The sequence below is a fragment of the Hippocampus bargibanti genome, linkage group LG11, assembly GCF_051943395.1.
Source record: "Hippocampus bargibanti isolate YZ-2025 linkage group LG11, ASM5194339v1, whole genome shotgun sequence".
NCBI lineage: Eukaryota > Metazoa > Chordata > Actinopteri > Syngnathiformes > Syngnathidae > Hippocampus > Hippocampus bargibanti.
Genome location: NC_142744.1, coordinates 4,104,683 through 4,126,911, shown reverse-complemented (window position 1 = coordinate 4,126,911; position 22,229 = coordinate 4,104,683). Strand labels below are relative to the sequence as shown.

Here is a 22,229-nt window from a genome sequence, read left to right as displayed (position 1 = left end):
TAAAGACATAGACTGAAAGAGAAACAGACAGAGAGAAAGAGAGAGAGGGACAGAGAGAGTTATGTACTGTGAATAACAAATAACGTAACATGGTCTCGTGCAACTGAATCCCCTTCTCCCTGCCCCCGTGCTCTTCCTATCCTTCCACGTTACTGTGAAAATAAATAAAGAGGAGAGGAGGGGGGTAAAAAACTGAGAAATACCAAGAAAGAGGGAATAGGGAGCCAACACACGTTGAACATAAATATTTGCATTTCCAACCTGACCGAACAACTGCCAGGCCTGGCAGTTCATGACGTGCTTTGCATGTGGCAACAAAAAACAAAATCCATCCCACATTCAATCATGAGTAGTTGCCAGAGTGCAAGTGAAATAATACTTTTTAACAAGACAAGTAGGGAAAAAAGTAGGGATGATCAAAGGTTTTGCTCACGAGAAGCTAAATAATGGAAAGTCATTGAGCAATTGATACAAATACAATCGTGCAAAGAATAGATGGCAATGGAATACAACAGCTGTCAATGGGTGCTTGGGATGAGAACTATTTTTGTGCAACGGTCACATGCATCATAGAGACAGAAGAGTATTAATGTGTATTTAAATTGCGCTTCCGTTGAAGAAAAATGGGTTCATCGCAGTTCAAAGTTCAAATCTGCCATGCGATACTAATTTCTCTACTAAGCTGAAAAGCAGCTTGAGAAGCTTGTTTACCCAAAAAAATAATCATTGTTGAAATGATGCAACTGCGCCGCAGCTCAAAATGGGAAATAACACGAGGGAATTGAAAATAGAATGAGGAAATGGCCGAGGAGGAACTGAATCTCTCAATGTGGGAACCGTCAACCACAAATTGGTGAAGAAAAAACACAAGGAAGAATGCGGGTGGCTGCCGCTCCTCATCCACAGAAAAACTTATTCTGTGACTGTAAAGTGATATCGGTTATATCGATAGTACTGCTTATTACGATACTACAGTAAAGTGTCGTTATATCGATATTCAAGGGAGTCCGAAAAAATATCGATATAACCGGGACTATCGATATATCCGACCCTGTTTGCATGTAATTTTCTCCGTGCGTGCATAGCAATAGTATCGATATAACCGGGACTATCGATATATCCGATATCGATATAACGAGACTTTACTGTATTTCTATGAACGCAAGGAGAAAATTTACATGCCGCAGGATCGGATATATCAATAGTCCGGTTATGTCGATATTTTTTCCGACTCCGAGAATATCGATATAACGAGACTTTACTGTAGTTTACGAATGACCACGCTCACCTTGCCCAACAGGACACCCATCTTGTGCCTCCATCGACCTTTATTTAATGAAGCCACTCTGATCCACAGGTTGAGTTGCGAGTTGTACATCCACACGTCCCTGCTGTTGATGCGTCCACCTGTAGCATGGGACAGTGGACAATATTCAATGAATCATTTTATCTGAATTTCCGTTAACTTTTGAATGCATGTCCAATTGTTTGAGTTTTCAGTGCTTGATGTTCTGCACATCCAAACAGCTATTTGCTGTACACTCAGTTCTATTTACAAGAGTCTTCATTTGACCAAACAAGTTTTTAGTGCCACGATGGATCGTAAAGGAAGTGAGTCAGACGCTTCCATGATCAATTATGTGCTGTGTACAAAGTCAAAGAGCCAGACAGCCTGCTGCCCTGAAAGTTTATGGCTTTGCCCAAGTCATAAGGCCATTGGAGGAAGTACACATACAAAAGGGTACCTTGCCATCTTCGAAATAGCTTTTGAAAACGTCATCTGCATTCGATTTCGATTAGAAATTGGACGAAATGTGGAAAGCCGAGTCTCAAGTCCTAATTTTTGCACTCAGATCATATATAATCATATTTTTTCTGGTACTGTATATTTCAAAGAGAGTGCCATGTTTGACGTAGCTATGCACATGTGTGGGACTAAATAGTTAGTCAGCAAATTACAGTGATACCTTGGCTTACAAACTTAATTGGTTCCCAGACAGAGTGTGTAAGGCGAAAAGTGTGTATCCCAAAAATTAATTTCCCGTAGGAAACCATAAAAATGAGAATAATCCGTTCCCAGGTACCTATAATACATAATTTTCTACTTTCTAATTGTCTAAGCCTTAAAACTACACAAAATATACCTTATTGTATGTACAATAAATGTATAATTAAAGAAATAAATTGTACAGTACAATAAAGTTGTATTATTTACCTTTGTGATGGTTGTTGATGGCTTGATGGAATGGATAGCTTTTTGCATAAAGTGTCTCTGGATTGTACATCTTGGAAGTTGTGATATTGCAACAGCAACAGATGCAAGCAGACACACTAGAAACGTCATTAATAGCCCTTGCTTGTCCTTTCATTTCAAATTGAACTGATGGCTAGTGCGGGTTAGTTGTGGAGCCTGATTGATGGGAATTTTAACCTTGCAGTCTACACTCTGCCTTTGAAACGAGTCCAAATTTCACTGTTTTCTAACCATTTCGTCACTCTCTCTCTGTCGTCTGCCCGTCTCTTTAATGTTTCAACCACCTCCCCTCACTGCTGCGTTCTTGACCAATCACGTGGCTTTAACCGAAGACTGGGGGTGGGGAATAGAGGACAAAAACAGTCGGCTGCCATTTTCTTGTTAGGAGTACGGGCTCGTTCGGGAATGACACATCAGTCATTGTGGCAGCTCCGTGTGTATCCCGAAAAATAGTTTGTATGCCAAGGTAACATTTTCATCAATTTAACGTCCGTAAACCGAAAAGTTCGTAAGCCAAGGGGTTTGTAAACCGAGGTATCACTGTAGCTTGAAATCAACTTATACAGCTTTTCAGTCAACAAAGCTTATTTGAGTATGAACAACTGTCGCTGGCCTCTTTCTCATTCCGTCACACATGGCAAAAAAACAACAACAACAATTAAGGCCCTTAAAAAAGAGAACCCGTTCGCCTCCCAGCGGCAAGCAACGATTCCTGTTGCCTGGGGAGGTCAATGTAAAGCATATGAGCTATGCAAGGGTGGTAGGCAAAAGTACATGACAAGAGAGAAATATTCCATCTGATTAAGCCTCGTGTTAGGTTTGAAACGATACACTTCGTGTCAAGAGTTTTTGTCCTGAAAAAAAATGAATGACTGGTTCTGTTAGGAAGAAAAAAAACATTTGTGCTATATGCTAGCTTAGTACAGCTGTGCAGGCTGAACTGAATGACCCCCGCCCACCCCCCACAACATGTGGGTCAAAGTGGAAGAGGGTAAGAACGTGAGGAAAGTTGGAAATACAATAACAAAAGAGCCAGCAACAACAACAAAAAAAAAGGATAAAATGGGTCAATCAAAGTGCGTTTGCATATGTGTGTGTGTGTCTTTGAGATGGATAATGGGGGAAGGGACTTGTTGACTTTTCCAGGCGAGTTCTTGAGCGAGAGAGATTGTACACGTGAGGACTTGGCACAGTCAGCTCATAAAAAATAAAAAAAACCTCGACACACACTCAACTGAAGGAAAAACCACGTTTTACCACTGCCCTCTCCCTCTCCTCTTTCTCAACCGCTGCCGTTGCTGTTATTTGTCTCGTGTGTTTCCATCTTATGCTGAGCATGTTTGAGCACGACCTATGCTTGTAGAGACGTTTTAAAACGGTTTATTCTTGGAAGGAAAAAAAAAACATTTTCATCTCCACATTTGTAATTTGAAGAACAAGAAAAACTTTGAACTTCACATAATGAATGTTTGGCTCTATAGTAAAAAAAAATGATTTTACGCACTTATTTAGAATGTGAATTGTGAATCTTAAATGATATCAAATATCCGTCCATCTACCCATCCACCATTTTCAATTTGGATTGTGCTTACAACAGGCTCCTTATATCATTACCAGATTGGCTTAGTCATGCTGATGAGGTGATACCAGAGTGAATGGGGCAATCAGGGTCAGTCATAAAACATAATCGGACAGAACAAAAGAAGTGTGGCTCTCGCTGCTCACCCGCAGAAAAAATATCCTGTGACTGTCAAGTGGCCTTGAGAGTTTTGAAAGGCGCTTATTATAAATGATATGTATTATTATTATTATTATTATTATTACAGTAAAGTCTTGTTATATCGATATTCAAGGGAGTCCGAAAAAATATCGACTTAACCGGGACTATCGATATATCCGACCCTGTTTGCATGTAATTTTCTCCGTGCGTGCATAGAAATAGTATCGATATAACCGGGACTATCGCTATATCCGATATCGATATAACGAGACTTTACTGTATTATTATTATTAGATTAGCTTCAGGAAGTAGTCCACTGCTCCCAAAGCAGAGGTCTGGGACCGCCACCTCTGTCCATTTGGGATAAAAATAGGTCCAGTGCTACCAGCACAACTTTAGTTCGCTGACGAAGCTTTTCAGATGAGGAGCGAAACGTCCAACACTTTCAAAGAAGTACAGATGATGGCTGAAGAAACCTTTTCATCAATGGACCATACGACAAAAGCTTACACAGAAATATGTATTATATTATTATTTTAAACACTATCTTAACGAGAAGGAACCCTATCTAAAAACTAGATTCTGGTTACATGTTTTATTGTCCAGTGATCCATCATTCTCCAGAAAACAATACAATAACAGTATTTTTGCATGGATGATTTAAAAAAAAAATGGGGTGGGTGGGGGGGGGGGGGGGGGGGGTCCCAGTATTCTGTGATGTCAACCGTGAAGAAATTAGAGTGGAGAGTGGATAACTCTAAACTTATTTCATCACATTGAGGCTCCAACTGTTTCTTGCCCTGGATTCTGGCATGGGTTCCATCTGTTTCTCGGCTCTCTTTGTTTATATTTGAAGTCCTCTGTGATTGGCTGTCAGCCAGCCAGAGTCAGCTGATATCGCCCCCGAGCATACTCAGGACGCGAATGAAGATACCCCGCATGGAAATTTTGATCGTCCAGTTATACCAGGCTCTTACCTGACATCAGAATGTCATTGCGGAGGGCACATACGGCATACTCCGACTTGGTGAACTCGGGCAGTTTGGCCAGCGATTTCCACTCTCCTGTCACTGGATCGTAGCACTCTGTATAAGGCAGGTTGAAGCCGCCTACTCTCTCACTACCGCCCACCACCACAATCACCTCAGAGTAGCCGGTCGACCTAAAAACAAGAAAACAATCCAAGTTGAGGAATACAGGAAGGTAAACATGTTCATATAATAGAACAATTTAACTCATTCGCTGCCAGACGATGCGCAAAAATGTGTCCACTACGGTGCCAGGGTTTTTGTCATTGTCATTTGAATTCCAGGACTCACAGAATATTGAATTTTAGGACTACATAAACATTTAATGCAGCATAAGAAACCTTAAGACTCTCTTCTTTCATTCGAAAAAAAGAGTTAATTCCTAAATTATATGGGTGTGGAGAAATCTGAGCTTGAAATGGGGGCGGGTGTACAAAATACAATACATACATATTCACGAATATAACGCTTTAACAACAGCCGAAGCTGTAACCAAGCGCTAACATTGACAAAAAGCAAATGCTACCCCCTCGTGGAAGGGAAAAACATTGCCAGAGGTCTGACCAGCGCTTTATCGGCACCCGCAAGAAAAACCAAAACTCAAACACATCCGGGAATGGTGATCCACGTCAGGCTTTTCAATTCTCGAATAAATTCGTGAATGGCAGCGAATGAGTTAAAGATTTTGTTGTTGTATTTATAGTCATGTGGCTTAAAGGACAACCGACGTCTCCGGACAAGTTGTGTCCATAATTTGTAAAATGGCTTCAAATGACTTCTACTGAGCGTATTTTACAAAGATTCCACCGCATATAGCTATATTTTACGTTTTAAGACTTGCGCTGAATATTCCGGAAGTCGTGTTTTTGAGTTGGTGAGGAGTCCGTACGTGACGTCACTGAAGGAACGCCCCTGACCGAAAAAAAAGGACACATTGTAGCAGTCCTTCCATCACGTCAATGCATTTGGCTGTACTTGGCTTGTCTGAAAACTTCGTGTAGCACCAAAAAAGAGGCAGAAGAGGGTGACAAAGCTCCATGTAAGGAATTAATCAGCCTGTGGAAACGGACTGATTAATTCCTTACAGGAGCTTTATCGCCATTTTCTGCCTCTTTTCGTGCTACATTTCCCGCCCCCAGATCCCTCAAAATGACATGGAATAAATTCTTTAATCGATTGCAAACATGTATGCTTTCCTCTTCAGAACTATTTGAATCATATTCATAATTGGACGAGTAACAAGAAAGCATATTCTCCGAATCTGAAGCCATTGTTTTGATTCTCCAGCAAGGCAAGACGCCTTGGGGTGACATCACGAACAGGGGGGCGGTACCTTCTGAAACTGGCCACTTCCGGGTTCATTTTGAAGTAGTTTTTGGGACACTTTAACTCATTTTTATTGGTGTTTTGCATTTGACAAAAAATATCATACTGCGTGTTTTGGGAATTTTAGATGCTATAAAACGTTTTTGTGATGTCTGTTAAGAAACAAAAAAGTGACGTCAGTCTTCCTTTAAGGCTATAAAAAAATGCACCAACTATTTTGAGGAATTTATTATGACAGGGAAAAGTGAAGTGTCGTTCCTATATGAGTCGCTTCACTTATCTCCAAGGCAAAGTTCATTTCCAAGCCCTTCTATGAATCCCAACCGCAACAAAAACAAAACTTGGCCTAAGACTCGAGCGTCATTTCCATGATCACATGCTCCAAACTTCACAGTGGAAAAAAAAATAAAATAAAATCCAGCTTCCCTTTGTTGTCGTGATGAGAAAGAAAACAGGTCAGACAGATTTTTGTGGATTCCCCATTCGTGTACGTACATCTGTGAGACACTCTAAACCAGGTGCGGCATGTGTTATAACCAGTAAAAATAATGTGTTCACGTGATGTTGTCAGCAAGTTCTGAAATCTTTCCATAAGCAACTACGCAGAGGGGGGGGGGGGGAAAATCAATCAACTATTTTGGGCAAAGGAGAATTTATGCCCCTCCAGGGGAAACTGTAAAACAAGGACAACTACGTGTCTGCTTTGCTTCTCGCTCAAAACAAACCTGCCTGGATACTGACACAATCAAGCTAAATGACACACATGGGCAGCCTGCATGACTTGAAAACACAAAACACAAAACACAACGGTGGATCTTAGGGCTCAATGGAGCAACTGCTTGCTGTGTGCTGTACAGCTGCCCACCACGTGCTCCGTTTTATGTTTCATTAACTCATTCACTGCCATTCACGAATTGAAAATATGTTGTAGATCAGGGGTGTCAAAGTCGTTTTTTGCCGCGGGCCACATTGTAGAGATGGTTTCCTCCTGAGGGCCATTATGAATTTGGGGAAGCCATTAGAATGTTTAATCCCCGCCACATATTACATACAGAACGCTGAATAAAATAATTAATAACTAGTTTTCAAATCTGAAGTCAAGAAAAATGACTTATTGTGGTTTACATCCGAAAATATGACTTTTTGGTGAGGATTTCAGCAAGTATGATGGATTTCACAAGTTTGATTTGCGGGCCGAAAAAAAAAAATGTGGCGCGCCGGATTTGGCCCCCGGGCCTTGACTTTGACACCTGTGTCGTAGATAGAACACCATTGCCTAATTTGTTTGGGTTTTGTATTTTTTTTCTTGTTTGGGTGCCGATAAAGTGCTGGCCATGGAATCTGGTAAGGTTTTTTCCCTTCCATAATGGGGCAACATTTACTTTTTTTCCATGTTAGCGCTTTGTTCCAGCTTCAGTTGTTGTTAAAGCGCAATATCAGTGTCTAAAAACTCATGACAAAAAGTTAGGGGACACCCGGGCAGACAACTCTGAAAAGTTGCCTGCCCGGCCATGAAGTTCGTTTGGCAATTTGCATACTTATAGTGCAGAAAATACGGTAGTTTGACACCCCTGGTCTAGGGTGTGGATCGCGTTTTTTTTTAAACTCACACCAGTCATAAGCAGAAGGTACACATTACCTGCGCGGCCGGGTTCTCGGTGACATCATCTCATTTCCAAGTACGTGGTAGCGCCTGGCTTCGTGGAGGAGATGGTAACACTCGGGAGCGTTCTGGATGAGGTGGTCTCCTTCCACCGTCTGAACAAAGTAATTGGGGTGCAGGAGAGGCAAGCGGACATAATGGAGCAAAGCCTTCAGCAAGGGTTTGCGATGCTCTACGCCGTGGTAAACCCAGCGCATCACGGCTTCGAACACAACTTCCTCCTTTCCGATGGACAGCTCGTCATTGTCAATGTACTCTTCCAGCTCTTCCCTGCGGAGGTCGAGGAACTCCTCGTGTTGAGCCACCTCGGAGAAATTGGCCAGAGCGTAACTGCGGCATCGGTTGGCCAGCTGCTTGAGGGAATGCGCGTCGGCAAAACGCTGGATGCCCAGGCAGTTGCACGGGTCCAGCTGGTCCTCCAGGAACTTTGCGCAGGCGTCACGTAACGTGGCGATCTGGAAGAGACTGGAGGTCTCGAAGAGAAATTGGACGTTCTCCGTGGTGATCTTGGCGCGGCCGGTGTAAACATAAGCCAAGAAGGATTCCATGGCTTCGGCCAGAATGCCGTTGATCTCCACTAGCATCTCGCGGCTCTCGCGGTGATCGTTGCAGAACATGGCTCTGAAGTAGGAGGAGCACGCCGAGAGCACGGCCCGGTGGCAGGGGAACTCTCGGCCCTGCACGCTGATGACTACGTCCGTGAACAGGCGGCAGTCGCGAAACTCATTGAACACCTGCAAGATGCCCTCCGAGTGGGAGGCGCCGGAGCAGAAGTCCAACACTTCCTGGCTGGCTATGGTCTTGGAGTCGACCTCAAACACCTGAGAGGAAAAAAATTTTGTTGTAGAATTGTATAAGAGTGGTGCTCAAACTGGTGTCCAGGATCTATAACTTGAGTAACTGTATTTTATTTATTATAGTATCTGTCTTTTTCTATGCTTTTTTGTGACTGTAAAGTGTCCTTGAGAGCTTTGAAAAGCGCTTGAAAATAAAATGTATTATTATTATTATTATTATTATGATTATTATTATTATTATTATTATTATTATTATTATTATTATTATTATTAATTGAGCAGATGTAGGCAATCCATCAGCTATGAATCTTCAGTTGACCTCATTCGAGATGTCTTGAAAATCTATTAGCTGGCTATCTTGTTATCTAGCTGGCTATCTAGCTAGCTACTGTATCTATTAGTTATACCGATAGCGAGCTATTAGCTATCTATTCGCTAGCTATTAGCTTTCTATTTGATAGCTATTACCTATATATTCGCTAGCTATTAGCTATCTATTTTCTGGCGAGCTAGCTTGCTATCTATTTGAGTTACTTCCGGGTTGAGTGAACGCTGGCGTGTGTGGCTGCCGCTGCTCACCCACAGAAAAAATATAATATATATAATATAATATATATTATATATATTATTATATGTTGTATATAATATATATAGATATATATATATATATATATACATATATACTGTGAGTGTAAAGTGACCTTGAGAGTTTTGAAAGGCGCTTATAAATGAAATTTGTTATTATTATTATTATTATTACATAAATCAATATATCCGGATGTATTGTATTTTGTGTAGCCGTCCCCATTTCAAGATCAGATAACTCTAGACCCATATAATTTAGGAATTAACTATTTTTTATCATGAAAGAAGACAGTCTAAGCTGGTTTCTAACGCTGTATTGAATGTTTATGTAGTCCTAAAACTCAATATTATGTGGGTCATGGAATTTGAGTGACAATGACCAAAATAAAAAAATAAAAATTTCTGATAGCTAATAGCTAGCTATCTAGAAAGCTAGCTCACGTAATAGCTAATAGATCGATAGCTAGATAGCTAGCCAGCCAGCTAGATAGCCAGCGAGCCAGCTAAATAACATTGCCAGAGGTGGGTTCCGAATCCATTCAGAAATGGGTTTGCGTTGCAAACACACCTTGCGTTTTACAGCCGGTGAGTCTCTGATGCCGGTGTCCTCCCTGTTCATCCGTCTGCCAAGAATCAACACCATGGCTGCAGCTTTAAAAGCCTCAAGATGACCTGTAGAAAATAAGCACCCTTCATTAAACCACACGGGTTCATATCTTTGAATTAGTTCCTGTTTTGTTTGTTATTTGGAGTATTCATAGTGTAACTGTGAATTATATACAGTAAAGTCTCGTTATATCGATATTCAAGGGAGTCCGAAAAAATATCGATATAACCGGGACTATCGATATATCCGACCCTGTTTGCATGTAATTTTCTCCGTACGTGCGTAGAAATAGTATCGAAATAACCGGGACTATCGATATATCCGATATCGATATAACGAGACTTTACTGTAGTACGTAACAACCTGTTCAAATCACTTGGGTTAAACAAACAAAAGAAAAACCATAACCGAAGGTAAACAAAGTACTGTGACACCTCAGCTTACGAACGCTTTAGCTCCCGAACTTTTCACCTTAGGAACATTAAATTCGCGAAAATATAATCTTGGCAGACAAACTACTTTTCGGCAGACGAACCAAACCACACAGCGGTGGCTGGCGGACTGGTTTTCGGCGTATGAACACCAACCAACACGGTTGAACAGCGTCACAGTGGCTGGCGGACTAGTTTTATGTCACCTCCTTTCTTTGAGTGCAGACGTGGTGCGTTATCAAGTGGAGTACTTTTGCTATTATGGGACCAAAAAAGACCCCACTACAGGCTAGTGTTAAGCCGAAGAGGACACAAAAGAAAATTACGGTCGAGCAGAAGGAGATCATCGAGGAACACGAACGAGATGTGCGTTTGTGTGACTTAGCATCCCAGTACCAGTATGCTAAGTCGACCATTGCTACGTGTGGCTAATCGTGTCTCAGGCAATAGAAGAGGTTGAAAAACTTCTGTTGATTTGGTTTAATGAAAAGTAGCTAGCAGGGGAGAGTGTGAGTGAGGGTATTATCGCCGGGAAAGCACAGCAACTTCACTCGGATATCATCAAGAGGCAACTACATCAACGACCATCACAAAGGTAAATAAAACGACTTTATTATATAGTACAGTTTATTTCTTTCATTACAATACAATAGCACATTTATTATACATAAAATAAGGGATATTTTGTGTAGTTTTAAGGCTTATTTAGGAGAAAATTATGTTTTATCGGGACCTGGGAACGGATTTTCATTTTTTATTGTTTCTTATGGGAAATAAATGTTCGGCAGACGCACTTTTCGCCTGCCACACACTTTCTGGGAACCAATTAAGTTGGTGAGCTGAGGTACCACTGCATACAAAAGTTTAAAAAAAAATCACAATGACAACATATATGAGAGGCATGAGGCAATATTCAAAATGTCATACATGATTTACATCACAGAAAGGCTATTCTGTTGAAAATGTATGTTGACACTTCCACTAGCTCATCACTGACGCAAAAAAACAGTTGTGCCCTCAAGCACAAAGGACTCCGCGAGGCGGAAGAGAGAAAGAAGCGGGAAACAGGTTGTGCAACCGTTGGAAGGACCGACCTTCGTGTCAGTCAGGTTTGTTTTGAAACAGTAGGGGCGGGTTCTCATCATTAACGCTGAAACAACAAAAGGTGGCGTGCGACTTGGATTGAAATTTGAAAAGATGTGATAAGTGTTTTTCAAATGACTGGACTCTCTACTCGGGACCAGAAATATAAATCTCAAAAGGTGGAGTCCATTTTGATCCTTACAAATTCGATTTATTCAATATACAGTAAAGTCTCGTTATATCGATATTCAAGGGAGTCCGAAAAAATATCGATATAACCGGGACTATCGATATATCCGACCCTGTTTGCATGCAATTTTCTCCGTGCGTGCATAGAAATAGTATCGATATAACCAGCACTATCGATATATCCGATATCGATATAACGAGACTTTACTGTAACATTTTTTTCCCCACAAATCATTAAATAATAATATAAACCATGAGGGTAAATCATGTCATCATCTCAGGATGGCACATTAATTATTGTAAAAAATACACCATAGTAAATATATATACTATGAAAATATTGAAATGAAATGAAGGTACAAATTAATTGATCAATGAATGGATTTTGAGATGACATTTTTAATAATTTTTGATTAATCGCTTGGACAACAAAACCTTGAAATTTCAGCCTTGAGACAGTAAAAATTCTCAGATTGCCACAACCAAATCTTAATTCACAAAAATTGTTTTTATTTATCATTTTTTAAATAACATTATCAAGAGGGTACAGAAAGCGCTTAAGAACGAATGACTTTCTGTGTCTTTGTGTTGTCATATTACAGTGAGACCTCAACTTACAAACAATTAATTAATTAACAATTAATTTACAAACTTTTCGTCTTACAAACGTCAAATTTATGAAAATTAAACCTTATAATAAGCACTATTTTCATAATACACACCCACCACGGCTGGCGGAGTGATCTTCGGCGAAAGCACACGACCGAACTGCACCAACAGTCCTTATGGAAGGTGACTCTCCTTCCATAAGCCATCAACGACCATCAAAAAGGTAAATAAAACTTTATTTTACAGCACAGTTTATTTCTATAATTACAGTCCTCATGCAATTCCCTTTGACCTTCGACCTCCAACACTATTCCATCAAGCCATAAATGACCACCACAAATGTAAATAAAGTGACTTTATGATACAATGCAGTGTATTTCTTTCATTGCAATACAAAAGCACATTTATTATACATAGAATAAGGTATGCTGTGTGTAGTTTTAAGGCTTATTTAGTTGAAAAGTATATTTTATGGAAACCCGGGAACGGATTATTCCTATTTTAATGGTTTCCTATGGGAATTTTTTTTTGAGATATACACTTTTCGCCTTACACACTGTCTGGGAACCAATTAAGTTCGTAAGTTGAGGTCTCACTGTATTCGTTATTTAGTTTTTTTTTTTTGTTCTTTTGACTTCAAGATGGTGCCGCGAGAGTGGTTGCCTTTCCAGCAGCTCCTGGATTTTGTTTTTCTACTTCTTTCCTTTCATCTTCCTTTCATCTTCCTTTCATAACGTTGCTGCTGTGAAATGTAAATTTCTCCACTGCGAGACTAATAAAGATAAATCCAATTTAATCCAACGCAATCCAATGAATTTTATGATTAATGAACAATGCATTCCGCCCAACCATCAGAACTGTATTTGACCTGAATCCTGTGTAACTTCCAGCAATGATATCTCATGTTAAAAAAATAGAAGCAGCTGATTGACAGCTGCAGCAGTGAGGTCATTTATTTCAGGCTATTATTAGACACAGGCTCACATTCAACAGTCTCAATCTCTTCTCACGTGTGCGAGGTAAATAAGTAAACCTTCTAACATCATGCGAATGAGCACTTCATCAAGACAAGAGAACTGGTTGGGCCACAATGCTCCCGGCTGAATTCAGGTGACACATGACACCTGAATCAGTGGAATATTATTTCCATCATTCAATAGAAATAGAATTCCATTTGGGCATTAAATAATAATATGGACGATAGATAGTGACACAGGTGGTGTCAAGTCACAAAGAACAAAAAACTGCACCGTACTAGACTATTAATTTTTATGACCCATGTTTACTTACTCCCTACATTTGAAAACATCCCCTTTGTCACATTGGCTTGTTATTTTGTAAGCTCTGAGGATGACAACACTATGTAAAAAAAGGTGACGATAACAAATGTGATTGATGCAAGATTTATTTTGTCTTAATATTGATGGCTGGTATTGGCACCCTCCATAAGTACCCGATACCTTAAAAAAAGGCATGCATCATCCCAATATGATCGAAAACAGTTGGGATAGACTCCAGTATGTCCTCAAACCCGGAAATGGGTGGCGATTACACTGTACTTCTGTACAATATTAGGGCGTAAGTCATCAATGGAATTAAATATAGCATAAATCATACATAGCACCTACATTGGCGTGTTTTATGTCAGTTAACGTTGCAAATAATTGTAATGTAGTAACAGTGAGGCTTCGGAGTTTTAAACTAAATATTGAAATTCAATACACGTACTTCTAGAATTTGGAAAAATGTCCAGTCACGGTTATAATTTGAAAAGCATTTCCATGAATAACTAGAAGCGTTAAATGCATCATGAAGTACAAATTCAACTAATGCTGGTCAATGTGAGTTAAAGGAATACTGTACAGGAAAAACGTGCGCATGTCGTAAACAAAGGGGACAAGTCTCGTGCTGAGCGCCAACAGACATTCAAGAAAATAAGGAAATAAACTGCCATTTACTTTCACGCTCTGGCGTCAAAATATAGCCTTGAGAAAACACAGACCGTTATTATTTGAAATTATATTTCGGTCAGTTACAGAAAACAGTTGTTACCTTAAACAATGTTTCCACTTGAATTGACGCTTCTCTTCGGTTCCAAATAGACACTAAAGTGGTCAGGGAGAAAAAAAAACAGTCCTCAGGAAAAAAACGTTTATGTTTTTTTAATAACCCTCAAACAAGAAATTGCGGAACAATAAGTAGGTTGCTATACGGCCCGCACATTTTTGATTGCAAAACCTTGCGACAAACAAAGGACTCTATCTAGCTAACTGTAAACACACAAGCTATTTATACTAGACACGAAAAAAAATCTACCCCAGAGCGCCCACTCAGCTGGTGTCGCGAGTGCATTATGGGTAATGTATTTTATTTACTCAATAGAGTCGACTTTTTGCCTTGGTTAGAAACTACATTTCCCATGTAAGCAAGTTTCTCCACGTGGCTACCTTTTGTTTGCAAACAAACTTGAGTTTCGAAGCAGAAACACAGCACAACTAAACCACGAATCTACAACAAATGGGGAAGATTAAAGAAATTTAACCTTTTCATTATCGCTGTTTGGATGACCGTGTGACCAAACAATTCGTAACCAATCGAAATCTGATAAAAACACATATAGATCGAGAGGCGCGGACACACCGACGTAATTTCGCCCATCTCGAAACACATAAAAAACGAAGAATGTGCTTTAGGTGGTACGAAATTGGTCGGGACTTAGCAAAACAAGTGTCATTTTTTTCCAGGGGTGAGTAGGAGGAGCCCAGCCTGGCAAAAATAAAGGACGTCATAACTTCCTGGGCTCGTTGCGACATAGTTCTGAGAGTTCCCCTCTGATTTTCAAGAATTAGTCTCAGCACTCGTTGTTTGGTCCCTGGTTAACATTGTTTACATTCAAAACTGCCAGTGACCAGAATTGTTTTTGCCCAACAATTGCAAATTACTGTGGTGGTTGAAGTATGTACATGATGCAAACATGCCTTCAAATAAATCTGACAGAGTTGATTTTGAAAGCAGAGAATCCATATAAAAAATGAGAGGGTGTCATTAAATTGTTTTCTAGTTTCACAACATATGGTTTTAATTTACAATTGAGGAGACATTGTCAGTACTTATCCAGATGACAAAAAGAAACAGGAATTTAGACAGTTGCGTTGATCGCCGAGGATATTTAAATGCATTGAGTAGTGCCCATTTGCTGTATGTGAAGGAAGACTGTGTCCCTCTGCTGTTCAATTGATGCACTCCACACATAGTAACCGCAAAATCACTTTCAGACCCTCAATCCATTGTTATTGCTTATCTTCATCAGGGTCACAGGTATGATCTGGAACTGAAGCCTATCCAATTTGACTTTGGACAAAGGACATATTCCGATGCACTTCGAACTGCATGTCAGAATATAACTGGGCACGTAGAGAAACACCACTATTATAAAGTGACTTAAAATGAACGCCTCGAGTGTTTTCGTCAAGAAATTACACCAGGCCCTGTCCACGTCACGTGATGCATTTTGAAGCATGACGTCATCGCTAAAACTAGAACGGCAACGCGCATGAGCGGCTCGTGTCAACTCCGCAGCTAGATAGCAATGGCTGGTGGAGTTGTGAGAAAAAAGCCTCCGGGATGCGCGTTTCCTCTTCGGACGACGCTTCAAGCCCTGTGGCAGGAAAAACATTTAGTTCTCTTCAAGACCGAATACACTTTGCTAGTGGTGTCCGTCTTGTGGCTCTTAGAAATCGGGATCAATGTGTGGGTCATTCAAAAAGTGGCATGTAAGTAGCTCTGGGCTAGTTAGCATGCTATGGCACTGTGTCCTCTTAACGAACGTATCCCAATGCTACAAGGCTAGCCTTAGCATGAACACGTATGCAACCACCTGTCAAATGGTATTTACAGCCGACGCATGGCATAGTAATCCTAGCTAGTCGACTTAAAATGTGTACATACTTTTTTTAACTACCTCAAATGATTTTCTCAGTCCAGTAGTGCGTCTCAATTTTTATATTCGCTTGGATACATAAAACATTATAATAAAAAAATACACTCTACTACACCACTAAAATGTTCCCAAAGTGTACCTAAACTGAAAAAAAATATGATTGTGTCTTAATTGACTGAAAATTACTCAGTGTAAAATATCAGCCCAATAACTATATTTAGTTGAAGCTGAAGTTAACATTTTGTTGTGTGAATGGGAACAGGTGGATATAAATTTATTGTACCTTCTGCCATCTAGTGGAACAGCACCATAATTGATTTAACTGTCACTATATGATGGTAGCACAGAAAGACACGACAATTGTACTGTACTGGGTTTTTAAACAGTTTAGGCACTGTCTACGCATTAAATATATTCCAGAAATCAGTATAATGACCCCACTAAGTGGAAATTCACCAATAGCACTGTTTTCCAAGGCGATATTTTACATTAGGAAAATCTCCCGGCACATCAACAAACAAAATTGTCACAAGTATACATACTGTACTTGAAAAATATGATAACCAGAGTTATGCAATCTAGTGAAAGTGCATTTTAATTGTTTTATCAGTTAGTATATGTAGCCTGGTTAGATAGATCGGTGAACAAAGTCGCAGTATTTGTGTAAATAATGTGCATTGGTTTGGACGGGGTGACAAGGGGTGGACAATATTTTGCTAAAAACAATGAATCTGTTATCCTCCAGACACAGAAATCGACTGGAAGGCCTATATGGATGAAGTGGAGGGTGTCCTCAATGGCACCTATGACTACACCCAGCTTAAAGGCAACACTGGCCCCTTAGTGTAAGTCTCGCTCATCTGTTGTGAATGATCCACGTGTAAAACAATAAAGAATTAAGAATGTACTTCCGTGCTGTTACAGGTACCCGGCTGGTTTTGTGTACATGTTCACAGCACTGTACTACATCACCAACTCTGGGACGAACATCCGCCTTGGCCAATACATTTTTGCTGGGTTTTATCTTATCACACTGCTTCTGGTCTTCAGAATATACTGCCGTACCAAAAAGGTAAATTTAAATTTGTAGAGATAGAGTTATCCAGCCGAGTGGTCATACTTACTCAGAATTATCTAAAGAACAGACACGCTGATTTGTCTGCTGGGAATTTGTGTCAACTAGTATCAAATAGTAGTCTTGGTGCAACAAACAACGATTCACCATCACGTTATTTATGTGTTTTCCTTCTGATTTCGCCGTCAACACTGATCAACACAAAGTTTTCAGACCAAACAAAGTACCCAAAATGCATTGTGTGTCGCTTTCTCGGTCAGGGGCGTTCCTTCAGTGACGCAGGGTGAGGACTCGTCACCAACTCGAGAACAAGACTTCCTGAATATTCAGCGCAAGTCTTAAAATGGAAAATATAGCGATATGCCGTGGAATATTTGTAAAATACGCTCAGTACAAGTCATTTGAAGTGATTTTACAAATTATGGACACAACTTGTCCGGCGGCGTCAGTTGTCCTTTAAAGATTGCAATACAAAACAACACCAAGCCATATAGAGAGGCCATCTCGTAATTGACCAGAACAGGATTTAAAATCTTCCCCCCAAATGTTCTTTAATTTCTTTGTCTTTTTTTTAGGTTCCTCCCTATGTGTTCTTCTTCATGTGTTGTGCATCATATCGGATCCACTCCATCTTTGTGCTGCGTTTATTCAATGATCCGGTGGCCATGATGCTACTGTTTGCAGCGGTCAACCTTTTAATCGATGGTCATTGGTCTCTGGGTTGTTGCATTTACAGGCAAGTGAGGGCTGCTTTTATGCATTTCCTTGTGTAATTGCCGATACAGTGAGACCTCAACTTACGAACTTAATTGGTTCCCAGACAGAGTGTGTAAGGCGAAAAGTGTGTATCTAAAAAAAAATTCCCATAGGAAACCATTAAAATGGGAATAATCTGTTCCCGGGTTTCCATAAAATATACTTTTCAACTAAATAAGCCTTAAAACTACACACAACATACCTTATTCTATGTATAATAAATGTGCTATTGTATTGTAATGAAAGAAATACACTGCATTGTATCATAAAGTCACTTTATTTACATTTGTGGTGGTCATTTATGGCTTGATGGAATGGCGTTGGGAGGTCGAAGGTCAAAAGGAATTGCTTTTTGGAAAGAGGCGCATTACATGACGACTGTAATTAAAGAAATAAACTGCTGTAAAATAAAGTTTTATTGACCTTTTTGATTGTCGTTGCAAATTTCCCCATTGTGGGACGAATAAAGGTTTTCTGATTCTGATTCTGATTGATGGCTTATGGAAGGAGAGTCACCTTCCATAAGGACTGTTGGTAACTTAACCTCTGGTGCTGTTCGGTCGTGTGCTTCCGCCGAAGATCACTCCGCCAGCCGTGGTGGGTGTGTATTATGAAAATAGTGCTTATTATAAGGTTTAATTTTCATAAATTTGACGTTTGTAAGACGAAAAGTTTGTAAGACGAAAAGTTTGTAAGTTGAGGTGTTTGTAAGTTGAGGTCTCACTGTAGTTGATATAAGATATTTTCAATTGACAGGCCAGTCTTCCTCTCTTTCTGACAGTTTAGCAGTGTCTGTAAAAATGAATGTGCTCCTGTTTGCCCCGGGATTACTTTTCCTTCTGCTGTCTGAGTTTGGTTTCATCAAGACAATCCCAAAACTTGGTCTCTGTGCGGCCATACAGGTAAATAATGTAACGCCGCCTTATAGCTTCTTATTCCTTTATGTGTTTTCTAACCAATTCCGATTGCAGCTCTTGTTGGGTCTGCCTTTCCTTTTGGTGAATCCCGTCGGCTACGTGAGTCGGGCGTTCGACCTGGGGCGTCAGTTTATGTTCAAGTGGACCGTCAACTGGCGCTTCCTACCTGAGTGGCTGTTTTTAAACCGCTACTTCCACTTCCTTCTCCTGGCAGCTCACCTGCTGGGCCTGCTGCTTTTTGCCCTCCACCGCTGGAAGAGGTGAGACATAGTCAAAGTCAGCTTTATTTTCAAATATGCTAATATGCATGACATACAACGCAGATGAAATTGCTGTCCTCTCGGATCCAGCGTGTAAGGCACTTATAATGTGGCTAAACAAGACAGACAATACATGTAGATTGTGAATGTAAAATGAGGTAGTGACGTGTGTAAAGTGACGTTGTGTAGTAATGCAAAAACAAAAAAGGTTGATGAGGTCGTACAGAAAAAAGAAAAAAATAGAGTTCAGGATGATAGTACAGCGTGTAGCGTGGACTCAGAATTCGGTGAGTGTGGCAGTGGGAAGGGGCAGGGGGGGGCTGGGAGGGAGTTGAGTCTCCTGACTGTCTGGTGGTGGTGGTAGTAAACAAAAGACATTTATCTTAATAATAATACTTTTCATTTATAAGCGCATTTCAAAACTCTCAAGGACACTTTACAGTCACAGGATATTTTTTTCTGCACTTAGGTTAGAGTCGATTAGATTACATTCGATTAGATTAGCCTTTATTAGTCTCACAGTGGAGAAGTGTACATTTCACAGCAGCTAAATGATGAAACAAAGAGGAAAGGAAAGTAAGAATTAGAAAAACAAAATACAGGAGCTGTTGTAAACGCAGCCACGCTCGCGGCGCCATCTTGAAGTCAAAATTCTAATTCAGATGATATCACAGTTATCACATGTTCAAAAAATAACCAGGCTTTTTTTTTTCCTGAAGATCTAGAGAAAGCCCACTGGAACTCTTAAAGGAGCCTAAGAGGAGGAAAGTCCCAGCTCAGAAGAACAACATCAACCATATCCTTCATGTGCAGTATTTTGAGCGGTTTGCTGCACACTGTGGGCATCTTTGCAACGTCACATCACTGCACATCCACGCCATCATCTTGTGGAAAATATCACATCAGGATGAGATGAAGTGCTCACCCACCGCACACACACACAAAGTCGTTGAAAGCTAGCATCACTTCACATCACAAGTCAATGAAAAGTTCTTTTTCAGTGTATAATTTGCATTGAATGATAGAAGATAGTGATTTTTATTACGTTTTTTTAGCTTACACTTAAAAGTGAATAAATAACGTCTTGCTTTGAAACAGCACATATCCAACGTTGAGATTATTTTTCTTTAAATGTTTTGCTACCTAGCCTATGTTGACCTACAAACAATAGAAATGGGTTTTAGCATACAGTAAAGTCTCGTTATATCGATATCGGATATATCGATAGTCCCGGTTATATCGATACTATTTCTATGCACGCACGGAGAAAATTACATGCAAACAGGGTCGGATATATCGATAGTCCCGGTTATATCGATATTTTTTCGGACTCCCTTGAATATCGATATAACGAGACTTTACTGTATTTTATAAACATAAATTGATGTAGCCCTGCATTTACTTGTATTTTTTTTCTCAATGTGGACCCCAGTTGAAAATATTTCGCCATTCCCGAATGTTCTTTCGGTCAGACCTTAACAGCCAATCACAAATCGTGCTCATCCTGTTTACATCTAACTTCATCGGCATGTGCTTCAGTCGCTCTTTGCATTATCAGTTTTACGTGTGGTACTTCCACACGCTGCCTTACCTGCTGTGGAGTGGAGGAGTTAAAAAGATGGCTCATCTGCTCAGGTAAGATGCACGACAAATAATTCAACATCACAGACACATCCCGTGGTCTACGTGTGTTGTTTTGCTTGTAGGGTCCTTATCCTGGGTATCGTTGAGCTTTCGTGGAACACCTACCCATCAACTTGCAGCAGCTCCATTGCCCTTCATGTGTGTCACCTCATCATCCTCCTTTGGCTATGGCTGGCGCCACCCGTTGCATCAACTGGAACACAGGCAAAAGGATCCATCAAGGACAAATGCCATTGAGAAAAAGTAGAAGTGGGAGTGTGTGTGTGTCATTGCATACTCTCCCTGAACCCCATAACTCCAGCGCAGAGAATGGCACTGGGGCAGACTCTTTTTTCCCTTTTTTTTTTAAGGAGCCATTGTTTACCTCTTAGATTTGCGCTAAAAGCGTCAAATGGTAGAGGGTTGTATTTTTGGACAAATGTCCACATCATGTATTTGTTTGCAGGTATGAAGACGGGACAATTCTCAGGTTTCAATTTTCAACTTAGCATCAAGGGAAGGTGTTTCGTTTTTTTTTAATAATAATACATTTCATATATAAGCACCTTTCAAAACTCTCACGGTCACTTTACAGTTACAGGATCCGTTTTTTTCTGTTGGTGAGCAGCGGCAGCCATACGCGCTAGTATTCACTCAATTCGGAATAACTCAGATAGAAAGCTAGCTAGCTGATAGAAAGTTTGCTAGCTAGCTGATATAAAGTTCGATAGCTAGCTGATATAAAGTTCGCTAGCTAGCTAGCTAACCAGATCGCTAATGGATAGCCAGCTAAATGGCTAATATACAACAAATAGGTAGCAAATAGATTTGCCACAATACGTCACATTAACTTTTAGTGCCATAACTATATCATACATTATAAAAATGTTGGGAGAATATATCACACGTAATATGAAGAAAACATTACATTGCGAGTACCTGATTCACCAAAGGTTGCAGTCATATCTCGGTGTTGCAATCACAATGATACCATGAACCTAAAGTACAGTACTTACAAAGCATTGTGACCCACAAATGTATCCAATAGTGTTTCACTCTCATCTGGTAAAAAACATGCTTTTTACGCTGACATCTATATGTGTGTATTTTTATTTCCCGTACATGTGAAGTTACATTTTGCAAGACATCAGCCCTTAGACAATCATAGCTGGTTGTGATCGTGTGATATAATAAATCGCAACATTCGTCTGGACAGAAGAAGCGTTGACTGAAAATAACATTTCATAATAAATTTGAGCAATATTTCCACCAGGTTTGGCAAATGTATTCTGTTCGTGTTGACACCACAACATTTTGATAGTCCGCCTCACAGTATGTTAGATGCAATACTGGTTATGCACACACG

General features: G+C 40.1%; 2 protein-coding genes across 3 annotated transcripts in view; one reads left to right on the top strand and one right to left on the bottom strand.

The window, feature by feature from the left end:
- klhl24a (kelch-like family member 24a) overlaps positions 1 to 21,037 on the bottom strand; it is a 27,949-nt gene extending 6,912 nt beyond the window's left edge. Inside the window, exons 1-7 of one of the 2 annotated variants that reach the window (XM_089008764.1) lie at positions 20,990 to 21,037; positions 19,147 to 19,231; positions 14,345 to 14,397; positions 9,942 to 10,045; positions 7,968 to 8,812; positions 4,952 to 5,136; positions 1,289 to 1,407 (exon numbers count right to left, since the gene is read on the bottom strand). In XM_089008764.1, the coding sequence (XP_088864890.1) occupies positions 1,289 to 1,407; positions 4,952 to 5,136; positions 7,968 to 8,812; positions 9,942 to 10,016 (1,224 nt within the window). In that variant the 5' untranslated portion in view covers positions 10,017 to 10,045; positions 14,345 to 14,397; positions 19,147 to 19,231; positions 20,990 to 21,037. Of the gene's footprint in view, positions 1 to 1,288; positions 1,408 to 4,951; positions 5,137 to 7,967; positions 8,813 to 9,941; positions 10,046 to 14,344; positions 14,589 to 19,146; positions 19,232 to 20,989 lie in introns of those variants that run through there. The other variant, XM_089008763.1, reaches the window with a different exon arrangement.
- Positions 15,417 to 22,132, top strand: alg3 (ALG3 alpha-1,3- mannosyltransferase). The gene is made up of 9 exons (XM_089008765.1): positions 15,417 to 16,065; positions 16,978 to 17,077; positions 17,157 to 17,304; positions 17,883 to 18,043; positions 18,845 to 18,965; positions 19,035 to 19,240; positions 19,960 to 20,037; positions 20,732 to 20,875; positions 20,947 to 22,132. The coding sequence occupies exons 1-9, from the start codon at positions 15,882 to 15,884 to the stop codon at positions 21,119 to 21,121; spliced, it is 1,317 nt and encodes a 438-aa protein (XP_088864891.1). The 5' UTR covers positions 15,417 to 15,881; the 3' UTR covers positions 21,122 to 22,132.
- The last annotated feature ends 97 nt before the right edge of the window (positions 22,133 to 22,229 follow it).